Source organism: Strongylocentrotus purpuratus, unplaced genomic scaffold (assembly GCF_000002235.5).
Source record: "Strongylocentrotus purpuratus isolate Spur 01 unplaced genomic scaffold, Spur_5.0 spur5_contig_867, whole genome shotgun sequence".
In the NCBI taxonomy this organism is placed as follows: Eukaryota; Metazoa; Echinodermata; class Echinoidea; order Camarodonta; family Strongylocentrotidae; genus Strongylocentrotus; species Strongylocentrotus purpuratus.
Window position 1 is genome coordinate 2,674,153 of NW_022145576.1, and position 16,754 is coordinate 2,690,906.

The 16,754-nt window shown below is 37.5% G+C and overlaps 1 protein-coding gene across 1 annotated transcript; it reads left to right on the forward strand.

Annotated features, from left to right (window-relative positions):
* Positions 1 to 5,714: 5,714 nt before the first annotated feature.
* Positions 5,715 to 10,559, forward strand: LOC592741 (neuferricin). The gene is made up of 4 exons (XM_792249.3): positions 5,715 to 5,766; positions 7,330 to 7,849; positions 9,616 to 9,802; positions 10,287 to 10,559. Exons 2-4 carry the CDS (start codon positions 7,357 to 7,359, stop codon positions 10,450 to 10,452), a joined length of 846 nt encoding a protein of 281 aa, XP_797342.1. The 5' UTR covers positions 5,715 to 5,766; positions 7,330 to 7,356; the 3' UTR covers positions 10,453 to 10,559.
* The last annotated feature ends 6,195 nt before the right edge of the window (positions 10,560 to 16,754 follow it).

Genomic DNA, 16,754 nt, shown 5'->3' on the forward strand with positions numbered 1-16,754 from the left:
CGATCAGGAAAGGTTGATCATATAAGTATTGGCGTGTACTGCAAGGTTCTGGAATCAACAGAATGATAAGAAATTTGGCCCAGTCTTGGTAAAGTTACAAGCGTTGTACACAGAAAGATGTATATTGGACTACGCGATATCAATCCAGGCCGGATAGATATGATAATTTACCAAATATATCAATTAGTAGGCGGTTTCCCGGCAAAATTTGTATCATCACGTATTAGTCAAAACATATTCTTTCACATGATTGGTAATAAGAGCTTCCGTTTCATTTTTTGAGAGGGGGGCGTTTCCAAAACTGGTCTTTACCTTTAAAGTTTATTTAACAACTAGAGTATACGATCATCACAACGTTTTAATTATTGTATTTTCAGCAGAAAAAACTAACATTTGCGTATGGTACTATCCGTATACCTTGGATAGTCCAGATGGTCATATAAGGAGATAGGTAAAAAACCTTTAGAAATAGGATCGGTCAGGGAGTGCCGTGCACGAATTTTAAAGAGAAGGTTGAGTTCTGGAAATAAAGATCTTTTTTATTCAGTTGCGAGTTTTCTTATAATCTTTGATGTCAGTTTGGAAAACAAGATGTTTCAAACCCATAGCTCGTTGCATTTAGAAAGAAATAGCATGGCCCAAAAACTATTATACGGGTGCGCCTTGATCCTGTCTCTATGCATTCCCCCTCTTCCCCATCCCCACCCCGTCCCCTCACTCCATCCTTCATGTCGATCCGCCCCCTAGATTTGTGGTTTGTCTATCTAGACTATTATCAACGTCTCTTTTCAAATGGCTTTCGATTGGTCGCGGTGTATAAGAAACAATGAAACATTCGTAGCGTAATGGCATTCCAACAGGAGAAAAAGATGTCGCAGTGTATTCACGTGTATTTCTAACTTCCTTGTTTGTTGAAGACCAAGCATCTTGAGATGTACTTTCGTTTACTTGCATGCATAATAGGCCTTATAATTGTCCGAGAGTCGTATAGCTTATGATGATTATAGCTGATCGACACAATTTTAATATTTAAAAAATATATATATTTCGCAAATTAAAAAAAACAGGGTACTTCATTCAGTATCTAGTTTTTCATGAAGTCCAGTGATAAAGCTTACGGTTGCTTGGGAGATGGATAGTAGAAGGGGCTCGACGTTTCGAACAGGTTGACTATCCGTCGTCAGGAGTGGTGTCCTATTTCTTAGCATTTTGGCGTCCATTCACATATCGGTACGTACTTGCCAAAGTATATAGCGCCGAGGCTGGGACTCGAACCGCGAACCTTGTAATCCACAGTCTGGTGACGCCTGTATTCACTGGACAACGACACCTCTACATAATTATCATTATGAGTATAAAGACTAAATAAATATTTACAATAACAAATGTTACCTCATGGCAGTTCCGTATGCTAGATGTGGAGGGTACCTCCTCGACAAGATCCACATGAAAACGATAAACAGTCCCGGCCAGAAAAAGCAGCCCGCCATGAAAAGGGCCCATAGCGATGGGTAAAGGGGCGCTTCCACATTAAACTCATCCATAGTAAGGGGGGTTTGAAAAAATGCCGCAATATTCAGTCGCTGTCTTTCTAGTAAGCGACTTCTACGTACACACTGTTTACGTAGACGATATTGATACCCCGGGATGATTATAATATTCAATGATGACCCTTTATGAAAGTCCCCGATTCAGCTCTACACCCCGGTTGAGCAAGCAGCAAAATAATAATAATCACAAACAAGGTAATTAAATAGGTGACTGATTATATTATATACACGCGATCCGCAAAACACTATTATAATATGATTCTTCTTCATAATATTCAATGCTAACCCTTGATGAGAGCCCTGATTCAGCTCCTCACTTTGGTTGCCCAGGTCAAAAAAACAGTTGAAAACAGTTGGATTTTCAACTGGTATCAACTGTAATCAACTATACCAGTTGAATCCAGTTGAAACCAGTTGACACAACTGGTAAACTTCACACGCACCAGTATATCCCAGTTGAAACCCATTGACTCTACTGGCACATGCTGAAAACAAACCAGTTGATTCCAGTTGAAACCAATTAACCATACTGGTATTGTTATACCAGTTGACACCAGTTAAAACAATATAGGCGTTACTGGTACATCTGCCAGTTGATTCCAGTTTAAAACCAAACCAAAGTGGACCATTTAAGACCAGTTGTTTCCAAATGGAACATATTGAAACCCAATTGGTTTTTTTACCAGTTGATTCCATTATTTTGAAAGCCATTAACTATAGGCGTATACTGGTATGTTATTAGACCAGTTGATACCAGTTAAAACCAATTGGCATTATAAACCCAGCTGATTCGAGTTGGAAACCAGTAGATGATTACCAGTAAGTTGCTTTACCAGTTGAAAACCAATATATGATACCCACTTAAATTACCAGTTAAACCAGTAAATGATTACCAGATGATTTACCAGTTGAAACCAATTGATGATTGCCAGTTGATTTACCAGTTGAAACCAGTAGAATACCAGTTGAAAAACCAGTTCAATGTATCTTATGCATATTCATGATTAATTTGCATGTTTTCACACAAAACATAATTATCATGATCTGGTCAAGCAAATGGGACAATGCACATCAATTTTGTGATTTATAGTTTTTTAGTCAATCATTGACAAATATATTATATAATGTATGATCATGTTTTACATATAATTTAAGACGTACAATTATATATACTGATATATGTAATTGATAACCAGCAAAAACGTAAAATTTTGTATGTATGTACGAACTCTTCATCCATCATTTAACATAATACACAACTGTAATTCACTTCAAATGATCTTTGTGATGGGGCAATTGGAAGAGTCTATATGGATCAGTTGGTCACCAGATGCCATGCAATAATGATTATTGATTAATTATCAGTTGATTGCTGGACGTTACTAAATGATCAGCTGGTTTTCAACTGGTAAAATCAACTAGAAATATCTACTGGTTTTTAAACTGGTACCAGTTCACAACTGGTGGTTTCAACTGGTATTCCAACTTGTACCAGTTGATTCCACTATTATCAATTTTCCATATTGAAACTAGTTCACTGAAATGGAATCAACTGGTACCGGTTCATAACTGGTGGTTTTAACTGGTCCTAACTGGTACCCAGGGGCGGATCAAGTCGGCGGGAGGGGAGGGGGCCCAATTCGTGAGAAAATATTTAGCGGCGAAACAGCCGGCCGATAATTCGCTAAGTGGGGGGTGGGCAGTGAGCACTAATTTATTTATATTTTTTTCGTCCCGAAAATTTGAAAATCGCACCACCTAGAATATAGAATATAGAATATATCATTTTAATTTGTATTGTCTTCTTTCAAAGAATGAAGAAACTTTCCTTTCAAGTGATCATACATAAAAATTTCACAACTTATACAAAATTTATAATATAAATACAATCATACCTGCATAAAAAGTCTAAAAGTATGAGTTAATGAATGATACATACATAATACAGGTTGCATAAAACATAAGGATAAAGGGAAGAAGACAAAAAGGAAGAGATAGAGAAGAATATAGAATGATGGGAATTAAAGGAGAATGTAGCCCCGGGGGAATAAACTCAATAACCGACACCCCCCCCCCCCCCCACCACCTCCAGGGCCTCACCCTAGAAAGAGAAAGAAAGAAGAAGGGGGAAAGAAAGGAAAGTAACAGAAAGAAAAGGAGAGAAAGGGAGAGAAGGAGGTGAATTAGAGGAACGTAAGCGAGGATTAGGAAAGAAAGGAAAGAGGGAGAAAGTACAGACAAAAAAGTTTAGAAGGTTATTGGGAGGGCAGCTACACTGCTGCTGCTCTCGAGGAAAAGTACACAAAATAAACTAAAGACCAACTCCTAAGTACAAGTTGAAATGCATGGAAAGTCGGCGGGCGCATGCAAGGTGGTTTCCAAGCCAACCATTTTTGTTAACTAGGAACAAGTTCAGCAACCCGGCACGCGCCCGTCGAGAATCCCGAGCTAAAATAGAGGGCGGATTCATTCAAGACCAGTTACAAGAGACTACTAAAATCAGAAAAAACCACATAATTAATGGGCACGAGAAGTCACAAGTACGCAGGGGCGGCGATCCCGGGGGGACGGGGGACACGTCCCCCCCCTCATTTTTTTTAGGGGGATCGTCCCCCCCCCCTCAAAATTTGAAAATGTGCCGAACAAAAATGTATACCGGTAGTTAATACTGACTAAAGACTGCAACACACTTTTAGGCTCTGGAGGGCCCAAGAGTGCAGCGTTTAGACAAATGAATAATTATGCAAAAATCTTCTCATTCGAGTAAACACCGAGAATAGTGAAGTGTGAGAAAATGTATTGCTTGTTTTATATTATAGCTTTGCTAAGGATTGTAATTTTTGTAATACATGTACAACAAAACTTCAAAAACCTGTGAGAAGGTAGTCACTTCCGTCACCTTCACCCCTCTCATTCACTATGCTCCCTCGCACTTGCGTATTGATAGAGGGAGCTTGGGGAAGTCCCCCCCCCCCCCCAAAAAAAAAAAAAAAAATCAAACCTGGTTTATTTAAAATTCAATACCAGTGATTTACAAATGTTTCTAAAATGGCATTTTCCCTGAGCTTCCAGGGGCTCTGGACCCCATCATGGGCCCTAAGGCGGTCCCCTGGTTGCTCATCTTGCCTTTATTAAATGCCTAAAACGCCTGAGCTTCGTGGGCTCTGCCCCCTGGACCCCACCAAGGGCCCATAGGCGGCCCCTGGATGTTCATCTCATCGTAAGTTAATGCCTAAAACCCCTGAGCTTCCATGGATGCTTATCTGACCTTAAATGAATGCCTAAAACCCATGGGCTTCCGGGGGCATCGCCCCCTGGATGCTCATCTGACCTTAATTAAATGCCTAGAACCCGTGAGTTCCATGGGGCTCCGCCCCTTGACCCCCTGCCGGGGCTTTGCCCCTGGACCCCATGCCAATTTACGCTATACTTGCTTCGCTCGCTTTGCTCTACCTGATCCTAAATACTTTATTCCCCCTCCCCACTTTAAAAAACGTTGCCAGGCCTGCCGCTGTTAGAGTGGTGGTGATGCGAATTTTTTTCTGCCCCCCCCCCTCAAAAAAAAATTGTTGTTGATTTTTTATGTACTTTTCTATTTTGTTGCATTGTTTTAATATTGTGATTTGGCAAATAAATACCATACCATCATACCATTTGTTTTATTTGTCTGATCAATCAAATAAATGAAAAGTGTATAGCTGCATGATATCTAGACTTTGATAAGATCGAAGCCTATTTGCCTGAAAAAAGCTGCTTATATATCATATATATAGTCAGGGATTACTGGTTATATCCCAGAACTATAAAATACATATTTTACAGTTCTATGGGTCATATCGCCTTTCTGTGTCAACTTTCACTTTCACTTTTAATAATAGCGGAACAATCCGGGAGAAGGCCTAGATAAAGTGGGGTATAAGAACAATAGAAATATATAATGAGAACATGATGAAGAATTATATTTTTGCCAGCTGAGATCACCAAAAATCCTGCATGTCGATTTCGATAATTTCAAAAAATATTTTTTTTAAACAACATGCGATCATTGGTAATGTTTCATATTTCAAATTGGTAGTGAACCATTTAATTTGATTTTTTAATCAGCTAGTTAAATAGTGGGAAATGGCTAAGGTCGCGACAAAGAGAAAACATTGATTAAAAAATAGTAAACATAAAAAAGGAGCGAACAGAAAAAGGGCGGTAAAAGAATATCTTGGTAATACACTGCTATTCTTTACTTTTAACTTGTCCGTTAGGTGTTTGTGGTTTGATTTATTTTGAGTATTATTATTATTTGTGAACAGAATGCTTAGATACGTTTTACTGACTACTTTCAGAGTTTCAGACAATGCAATGTGATTATTTCTGTGACTGTGTGTTCCACGTGTTTAATTTCGTGTAATGTTCAGATCATTCAAGTCGCTGAACGAGATCAGTCCGCGTCCGCGCCGCCGCTCCAGCTGAACGCACGTTGTCGGCATGGCAGTTGAGCATGGTCCTGTAGCTGGTCCTCAGTAAAATTATAAAAATATAACTAGAATATTAGATAAGGACAGGGAAAGAAAATGGAAAAATTTTGAGAATTTTAACAAATGAATATGGTGAAGAAAATAAAACTAAAGAGAAATGAGAAGGAAGTGAAAGTGAGAAGTTGAAAAAGAATAATAAACAGAAAACCAGAACTTCAGAAGCAAAAATAACAAGAAAAAAAGTTGAAAAGTAAAATGAAGGGGAGGGTAAAATAAAAATAAAATAAGCAAGTGTAAGAAAAGCATGAAAATATTTTTTTTACAGGAATATAAATTATTGGAAAACTAATGGATGAGCATCTGATGTTTGTTTAAAAGAAAATGTGAAAAAATCAGGGAGGAGAAAATGCAGAAAAGGAAGATTGAAGAATAAAGAAAGGGGAAAGGCAAATATGAGTTCTCTTTTGGATAACACATACTCGAAACCGACCAACCCCAGAAGCTGAACTTTTAAAGATAAACTTGAGTTCTGGTAATTATGCGATTGCATTGTGAAAGCAAAGGAGTGGTATGGATCAGAAAAGTTGATCATATAGCATGTAAGTAATGGTGTGTAATGCAAGGTTCTGGAGTCATCAAAATCATCATAAATTTGACAGAGTCTTGGTAAAGTAACAATCACTTACACAGAAAGATGTATATGGGACAACACACATGGTGTCGGGGCTAGTACTACCCTGATTTCCTTATCTTTCTATGCTCTTTACTCAGCCAGTATACATTTTCTTCCAAAATTATTTGGGTTGGGAACAGGTTTACATATTATTTTTTTACCCATAAGATGAAAATAATCTGGAATTATGGTCATAGGGATTACATTTGAATTGAAACTAGCATGATTAATTTATTGTAGTTACAGAAACAATAACAAATTTCAAGTCCTTCAACATGAGTTTTTTTGACTAGGGGTTTTGGCCAGTTGTTGTGGCACACAACGGACAGTTGTATTGATCCAGAGCTGAGGTTGCATCAGCTGTACCAGGGACTTTATTTGACTAACACTTGCCTATTATTTACAGTCAGTATGAGTAGAATTCTTGTTGAGACGGAAGCAAAATACCATTGTTTAACAGTACTTCAATTCTTAGTAAATAACCCAAACCAGATGTACCGGTATGCTGCAATATTCTCCAATTTTTAAAATTGAATAACCATTTCTCATTTACTTGATTGATGAAGATTGCCAATTAACAAAAAATCATGAAAACAGGATTTTATATTTAATTTTGTATTGTCTTTTCACCTTGCAGTAAAACAAAAAAAACACAACTAGTGAGATGGCTTCAACTGGATTTGTTGTTGGATTTCTGGTTGCAGTCATCGCTTTTTCTGTGCTCTCCATCATCCCCGACTCGGACCCACGGATCGTCCGATTGCAGTCCCGGGTCAACCTCCTCGCCTCCGAGCTTGCGGGTCTATTTTCTCGCAAAAACGTTGCAGGAACGGCCAGCCAGGAGAGCATCGACACATGTGAGGACTCTGGAAAATTGTTCACTGTGGATTCTTTGAAGGCATATGACGGAAGCAGAAACAGCCTTGGACTGCACATTGCCATCATGGGGAAGGTCTTCGATGTCAGCAAGGGAACGAAGCACTACGGCCCAGGAGGGGGGTACAGCTTCTTCTCCGGGAGGGACGGGTCCAAGGCTTATATCTCTGGAGATTTCTCTGAAGAAGGGCTAACGCCAGACGTGGAGGGGCTCACCCCTCAAGATATGATCGGCCTTGAGGATTGGGTCAAGTTCTTTAATAATGAATACACTTATGTGGGTAAGAAATACATGTGGTCATTTTGTATATCTTCTAAAAATATATCTTTATCTTTGTTTTTGTCAGTAATTAATGTCAATCATGTTCATTTTGCAGTAAAAAAGGTCTTTTGATTGAGGAATTTCAAGGGTAAATCTTCTGTGTGAGAATTAAATGCATGAAAGAAATATATCTGAACTGTTAACAAATTGTTGTCATCTCATCCCACCCCACTACTGCATTGCAGCAATTTGAGTTTACTTCCTAAGTAAAGTTGTGAGTTAAATTGACTAAAGTGTGTAAGATTCTCATAAGAATATATAGTTGTGAAAAATTAAGTAAATTCTGCAAGCCCCAGAGCTAGGTGAATGACCCACAAATAATATTGGCAAAATATTCTACTGGAAAAGAGTTATGCCATGAAGACATTCCTTAACCTTTTTATGCCTCCGTTACGAAGTAGCCAGAGGCATTATGTTTTCAGGTTGTCCGTCCGTCCGTCCGTTCGTACGTCCCGTTCTCGTGATCGCGTTATCTGAAGAACCGATTGATGGATTTCTGCCAAACTTTGGTCATGTATGTATCTTACAGAGCCGATGAACTGATTAGATTTTGGGGTCATGAGGTCGAAGTCAAAGGTCATGCGGCTAATTATGTATGCAAAAATAGCTTGTGATCGCATTATCATTAGAACAGATTGATGGATTCCTACCAAACTTAGATCATGTATGTATCTTGCAGAGCCAATGCACTGAGTAGATTCTTGGGTCATGAGGTCAAATGTCATTGGCTCATTATGTATGCAAAAATAGCTTGTGAACGCATTCTCATTAGAACTGACAAGATGGATTACTATCTAACTCAGGACATCTTGCAGAGCCAATGAACTGAGTAGATTTTAGGGTCATGAGGTCAAAGATCAAAGGGTCATATATGTATATGAGAAATTGCTTGTAATCACGATATTCTGAGAACCTGTTAATGAATTACAATGAAATTTGAATTTGAAAAATTTCTTCTGTTTTGGTTTGCAAACTTGCTCTATGACGGAGGCATCATTTTCGACTGTGTGCAGTCGAAGTTCCATCTAGTTTTGTTAAGGGCTGGCCAGATTCTATCCGATGAAAATACAACTTTATGTCAATGAAAGCTTAATGAATGTAGAATACAAATATATAGAAATAAAGAATATTATTCCTTTTAGCAAATTAAAACCTCATTTTACGCACCCCTCCAAATTTTGTGTCAACAGGGGTCAAATTTGCCACAGTTACAGTGCCGACATAGCATGTGTACCTGATCAGCTCGCCTGTGTAGCTGAGGCGATGAGCCATACTTAAATCGTGCCATAATGAATATAGCCCAGAGCCACAGGGCTAATCCCATTGTGTCAAGCCACAAATCCCCCCTGTGCCAAGTTTATTTTAAGATAATTTGATAATCTGATGGTGCGATCTATAGCGCGTGGAAAGCACTCAGCACAGTACAATGGGCATGAACAATAACTGCTATTACGAATGCGAGCAAACATGCATGAAGCAGCGAAGCGGTAGCCCGCTTGCTTGAATTAAGCAGCTAATCGCTAATGCGCTAGCGTGCATGCAGCCTTATGGCAGGATATGAATTAACTAATGCAAAAACTTAGTGAATATGCGTACTCCACATAAGATGATGATAATTTTCATTGTAATTTGTTTTTAACTTAAATGATTTGTATATTTTTGTTGTCTTTGTATGTTTTATATCATTTGTACATTACATATTGTACCATACTTTTGTGGAAATAGGAAAACTGATCGGTCACTTTTACGATGAGAGGGGAGTGCCAACGCCCAACCTGAAGGCAGCACAGAAGTCCATCGAAGAAGGGAGGAGACTCAAAGCCAATGATGCTGAGCATAAGAAACAATATCCTCCATGCAACTCGGAATGGAAGCAAGCAACAGGTCTTAGGGTCTGGTGCTCAAATAAAAGGTAAGATATCTGGGAATTGAAAAAGATATACATATATAGAGTGTGATATAAAGTTGTGATTGATCGAATGCTAATTGAGCTAGGGTGGATTCTGTTTATGAAGGGCAGGATATGACATAGTAGGGTTATTCTATGTTGGCTAATAGGCTAATTGCTGCTGTATCACAGTACTTATTTTTTGGAATTTCATTAAAGGTGAGAAGCAGTGAAAGTGGCGATGGAAATTAAAGACCATTAGCAAAAACAAGAAAAATCAATGTAGGAGTGAAGAGTAGTATACGTCTAAAAGACTGCTGGGAAACAAAAAAAAGATTTGTGGTTGAAGAGGAAAAAAATAAGAAAAAAATAGCAACTTTGTTTTTTCGCAGTGAGTGAGGAAATTTTACCATAGTCTCAGAGTTGTGATAAAAAAATACATCCAGTGAGGTAGATGGATTTCACGCAATTACACATCTATTTCTTTATCTTTTTGTTTGACATGAAGTGGGGGCATTTCACGAGACTGGATCGGCGTTCCTCGCAAGCTCTTCAACCCCAGTACCAACAAGCAGCGCTGTGCTTGCATCAAAGAGTCCGAGCTCCACAACCCTCATCTCCGTCTCTATGACAACTGCCCTCTTCGGTCCGCATCCTGCAAGGGAGATACCTAAGATGGATGTCCTGAAATCCGGCTTAGGTGATGAGTTTGTAAACTGTATTTTCATTTAAAGCCCCACTGCACTACTTATAGCTACTTGCGCCCTCTATATAGCAAGCAATTCCTAATTGGTGACCATTGGTCCCCCATGATCCCCTTTTGCTTATGTTAATTGAGAGCTGATCTGATGAGATAACCACCTGTCAGTGACTATGCAAGGAGGTATAATCCCTCCTGGCCAACTAGTGCTGTGGGGCTTTAATAGCGTATTTCTAATGACAGTAGTGAAATAACTTGTTATACAGTCAAACCTGTCTATAGTGGTGATGCATTTTACCTTCCTTGAGAGAAATGTGTGTTGTAGAACCTGTCTAGAAATGCCACCTGTCTACAGTGGCCACTTGTTCTGCTTCCCTTGGGAGACCTTAATAGACAGGTTTGACTGGATACCATACTTGTAGTGCAATAGATACATTGTTAATGATAATCATATTTTTATATTTGATAGTAACCGAAATGGAAATATTGAATTCAGATGTAAAGCCCAAAGTAGAATTTTTGTGAGAGATTTTTTTTTCTCTCTTCCGCTCTCTCTCTCAAAAAAAATTTCTCACATCCCGGCATATTCACATTAAAAGAGGTATATTTTTTTATATGTGCAGGAGACAGATTTATACAACTCTTTTTGATTCAGTACTACATTATTCTATACCCAATACATGTTTGGTGTAAATTGTTCATTTATATATCCCATGGACACAACACTTTTTGCATGGAAGATGTTACATGTTACATGTGTTTGAAATAGTGCTGTAAGTCAGACGCTATGTTCGTGTTCGGTTCGGTTCGGCAGAGTTCGGCAATTTTTCACCCGAACTTGGTTCGGTTCGGGGTTCGGTAATATAATAGCAAGCAGTGTTATACTAGCCACGGCGGTCGGCACTGGGCGGGCCAGCCGGCCTGCCGGGCCCGACCAGCACGGAGGACTTCTGCACACTGCTCCGACCAGCACGAATTTCACATTAAAAAACTGCTCTAAACGTAATTATTTGTGAAGAAAAATACTACTTACATTCGTATTTCCGTCTTGAATCGTGTTTTATTTTCAATTTTAAAAGATTCATGTTTTCAATTTGTCAATAAATGACATTTTTTAAAGATTTTCCGAGACGGTTGTTGTCTAATGTTAGAGTCATGATAGCTGACATCTTGAATAGAGACTCGATCAGGCTCGTCAGTAACTGTTTTTTATAAGTTTTTATTTTCAACAGGATAAATATAAAATTCCTATTTTTCCTCAATAAATAAATACCACACTATAATATATATTTATTTCATTAATTATATTATAATTTTTTTTCGATATTGTTACAATTAAAAATATTTTTGTTGTTGTTGTTGAATGGGTTTGAGCTGTACTTGTTTTGATCACGCACATGTATTCTTGTTCATGGCTTGCGATCGCGACGTAGCGTGGTCAGGATTTGGGATTTAAATGGCACCAGTGAAGTCGCGCCCACCACTGGATAGGCATAAATCACAAAGGCGGAAAATGGGGAAAAAAGTAAATATAAAATGTGCAATCATGACATAAAAATTAGGTACAAAATGACAAGTTTATTAGCTTGCAAAAACTTTTTTTTTTTTTTTTGCCGAACATCCGAACCAGGCCTTTGTGTTCGGTTCGGTTCGGTTCGGTTCGGAAGTGCCATGTTCGGCGAACTTCCGTTCGGTTCGGCGGTTCGGCTACAGCACTAGTTTGAAAAGTTTAGTTACTTTTGTTACTTAATAGATTAGTGATGCATAACATCAATTGAGTAGCTAGTTTCCCCGACTCTTTGACGATTGTTCCAATAGCAGTCTGTGGGCAGTTCTTCATGTAATGTCCCATCTTGTGGCATTTGTAGCTTAAATCGTCTTAAATGGCTTTCCTCTTGCCAGTTTTGAATCGGCACACTGATTTATTGAGTGACGTCATGTCTGTCTTCAGTCTCTCTACTTCAGACAAAATAGTCCTCTGTTGTTCCAATATCTCCTTGAGGACGTTTTGTTCGGGCTTTGCTATAGCTAATGCTGTCTGGGCAAAGTCTGTCTCTACTGCTCTAACTTTAGGGTTAGTTCATTAGTTGGGATATTGCTGGCATGACCACCTGTTTATTATCTGTTGATACCTAGACTGGCTATTGTTCGCAATTGCAAATTATATACCCCAAAAATGTTAATTAAATCATTACCATTCTTTTAATATAAAATAGATTTACATTCAGGTATATGCATAAAGCAATAATTCAAATTTTATTCTGCTAGAATGATTTTGAAGGGAAAGGGCATTTCAGAGATTGAGTTTGAAGCAGATTGAGCAGAATGGACAAAAATACTTATCGATAGCCATTCCCTCTCCAGGGGTGATTCCATTTTTTCATTTTCATTTATTGGTTCAACCATTTTTAAAAAAAACAACATTCAGAAATACAAACAATGTTCGAAGGACAAATACAAAACATGTTGGACATACAAAGTAAAAATGGTTAGGGAACATGAGAGAAGCTTAAGCTTGTAAGTGGGGTTCCCTGTACAATAAACAAGTAAAATTGTATAACAAAATACTGATAATAAGCTAAGACAAACTAAACCATAGCACCCATTAGCATTCACTGGCTATATTACATTATGCCACACAGGCAGAACAATGGGCTCGGCAGACTAACCCTACTTGACCTAGCCGAGGCAGCGCCTCAGTGCATCCAATGAACACCGACCGGTGCTATGTAATACAAAATCATGTGGGAAAAAAAGGACATACACCCATTACCCATACACACATTATAGTTGAAATAGTTGAAATAGTTGAAATATTTATTGGTTACTGAATCATAGGTTATAACAATAATGTGACAATGTCTTTACATGAGTATAAAACATAAGTTAAATTACATTTCCACATTCAGTAAATCATAGATACATACGCTCGAAGAGGTGATGATACAGAAGGGCTACAGCCTAAGCGTGACAGCTTGATACGCTTGCAGCCCAGAAACATTTAAAATCATAACGATTTTAAAGTAAAGTAAATTACAGAACATAATTGGGGGAAAATAACAAAAAATAAACAGTGACTTGCAACCCAAAAAAAAAAATGGGATAGAGGGTGCATGGGAGGGGGATTTTCCTGCTATATCAAGGAAATGCTGACAAACATATATGATATCATGTGTTAATTTAAGAGATTTGTCAATATTTGCTCAATAAAATTGATTTCACACTTTTCTTGAAAGTATATACTGACTTCAAGTTACGGATGTCAACGGACAGTGAGTTCCAAATATCCGGACCTGAATGTCTTATAGATTTCATAGCCATTGTTGTTTTAGGATTACATAAATGGTATTTATTTGATTGTCTGGTTGGGTATGTATGAATATTTCTATTCAAACAAAACATTGGTGGGAAGTGGGAAGGTAGGGAATCATTATGTAGACGGAACATGAACAGTGCTTTTTGTAAAAAGTTAATATCAGTTACTTTCAGAGTTTTTAACCTCGCGAATAGGGGATCAGTGTGATCGCGATATCCAGCATTGGTACACACACGAATCGCTTTCTTTTGTAAAAGCAGCATTTTATCAGTATATACTTTTGAGTCTGCCCACAGTATATTGCAATAAGACATGTAAGGAAGAATCAAGGAATTGTATAGCATATATAGAATATTCAAAGGCACATAATGTTTTAACTTATACAGTAAACCAACAGTGCGTGACACTCTCTTTGAAACGTAATGTACATGATCACTCCATTTCAGATTTTCATTGATGATAGTTCCAAGAAATTTAGTATTTTGTTTTTTCTCCAAATATTCACCATCCAAGACTATTTCAGGTATAGGTTTATCAGTTGCATTTTTCCTGCTTTGAAAATGAATATAATTAGTTTTTTTCAGATTCAGAGACAATTTGTTGCTCCTAAACCACAAAGACAGCTTAGGTAGCTCGGTGTTCAGAATTCTCTGAAGTGATCGAAAATCGGAATTGGAGCAAAACACATTAGTATCATCAGCAAATATAATATATTGTAATGATGTAGTTGAGTTCGAGATATCATTAACATACAGTAGAAACAATAAAGGACCGAGTATCGATCCTTGTGGGACACCACATTTCATAGGCAATAATGATGAATCTACAGATTCGTAGCTAACATATTGCTTTCTACCTGACAAATAATCATTAAACCAGTCAAGAGCAACTCCTCTTACTCCGTAATAATGAAGTTTGCTTGATAGTACCTTGTGATCAAGAGTGTCAAATGCTTTGCTTAAGTCCATGAATACACCAATAACATGCTTTCGAGACGCCAAAGCATTCGAAACCTTATCATATAATTGTGCAAGGGCTAAATCGGTTGAGTGGTATTTCCTGAAACCATATTGATCCTGATTCAGTAAGTCATTTTCTGTTAGAAAACAATATAGCCTATTGTATATAAGTCTTTCCAATACTTTGGACAAACTCGAGAGAATAGAAACAGGGCGATAGTTTGAGACTTGGGAAGAGTCATCCTTTTTGTATATCGGAACAACCTTAGCAATCTTAAATGCTTCTGGAAATGTACCTGTCGTCAGAGAGAGATTAAAAATATGCACTAGTGGGGTTATTATATTTCCTATAACTTGTTTCAAAAGATATGTGCTTATCCCATCATGACCGTTAGCATAGCTTATTTTAAGAGAACGTGCAATATTCAAGATTTCAATCAAGTTTGTTGGTTTGAGAAATAATGACTTGTTGCAGGGAGTTTGAAGAAATTGTGAGAAGTCGACTCCGTTCGAAGCTATTGTATTGGCCTGATTGGGGCCAACCCCAACAAAGTAAGCATTGAAGCAATTTGCTATTTCTTTTGAATCAACCATTGTATTATTATCTTTGGTAATATGACACTTTGATTTACTCTTTTGTTTTTTGAGGGCTTGATTGATCACATTCCACGTTGATGATGCATTTCCATTTGCATTTTCAAACTGCTTGGCAAAATACATTTGTCGAGACTGTCTAATAATGGTGGTTAGTTTGTTCCTATATGATTTGTAATTATTCAAGCTTTCCTCTCCTGGGTGTCGAAGACTATATTTATATAATCTATTCCGTTTTTTAATAGAGCAAAAGATACCTTTAGTTATCCATGGCTGCTTGATTCTATTTCTTGCCGATCTTTTTTTAGTCATTGGGATATGTTTATTTAAAAGAGAGGAGAACAAGTTCCAAAAAAGTGCATATGCCTTATTGGTGTCAGTACATGCGACCACGTCATTCCATGTTACTTTGAGTAGTTCGTCATTAAACATGGCTATTTTTTCAGCTGTGATTTTACGTATCATAGCTTGATTCTTTTCGTCCTCAGGATAATTGCGAACATGATTACAAATCAGGAAAATTGGAAGGTGGTCAGAGATTTCACTATACAAGAGGCCAGAGCCTATATAGTTATTGGTGACATTTGTAAAAATGTTATCTATCAATGTAGAAGAGTTATTTGCCAATCTGGTTGGTTTATCAATCATGGCATTGAATGAATTTGATCGTAACATATTATGAAAAGTATTATCTTCCTGCAAAAGATCAATATTAAAATCACCCATCAAGTAAACTTCCTTATTTTCTAGATTGACCTTATGCAGCATCCTATCAAACTCATCCAAAAATAATTCAACATTTGTATGCGGAGGCCTATATATTGTACATATCAAGATGTTTTTCCTTTGAGCCATATTGATTTCAATGCATATCGAGTCAGTACCATCACTCTTCAAACTAAGGTCAGATCTAATTTTGTATGTTAACAAGTTTGAGATAAACATAGCAGCTCCACCACCCCTTCCGGTTTTTCTATCAGAACGTACAATCGAATAATTGTCAATATTACATAAAGTAGATGGAGATGTATCATTAAGCCACGTTTCTGTGACTCCTATGACTGAAAACGGTTTGGTGAGGGCTGACAGCAGAATGTTCAGATATTCATACTTTTTAACAAGACTTCGTGCATTTGTATGTAATAAGCTAAAGGAATTATTTTCACTCTCAAATCTTGAATTAAATTCATGAGGAAGATATTATTTACAATCCACTTTGTCATCCAATGATTCATTCAATTCATCAATATTGAACATAATATATAGTTACATGAAACATCAAAGAATATATTATTGTCCATGACATAATAACAAAAATGTGTCTACAAAATGCATGATAGCAGGAAAAGGGGGTCGGGGAATGGGTGCAAGTCTTAAAAAATAAAATATAATTAAATACAAACATAA

What these genes read in the sequence shown, in the direction of transcription:
- LOC592741 (XM_792249.3), top strand. Translation starts at nt 7,357, where the DNA reads ATGGCTTCAACTGGATTTGTTGTTGGATTTCTGGTTGCAGTCATCGCT. An exon ending in TAATGAATACACTTATGTGG is followed by an intron (nt 7,850 to 9,615) that starts GTAAGAAATACA and finishes TTGTGGAAATAG; the next exon opens with GAAAACTGATCGGTCACTTT. An exon ending in GTCTGGTGCTCAAATAAAAG is followed by an intron (nt 9,803 to 10,286) that starts GTAAGATATCTG and finishes TTTGACATGAAG; the next exon opens with TGGGGGCATTTCACGAGACT.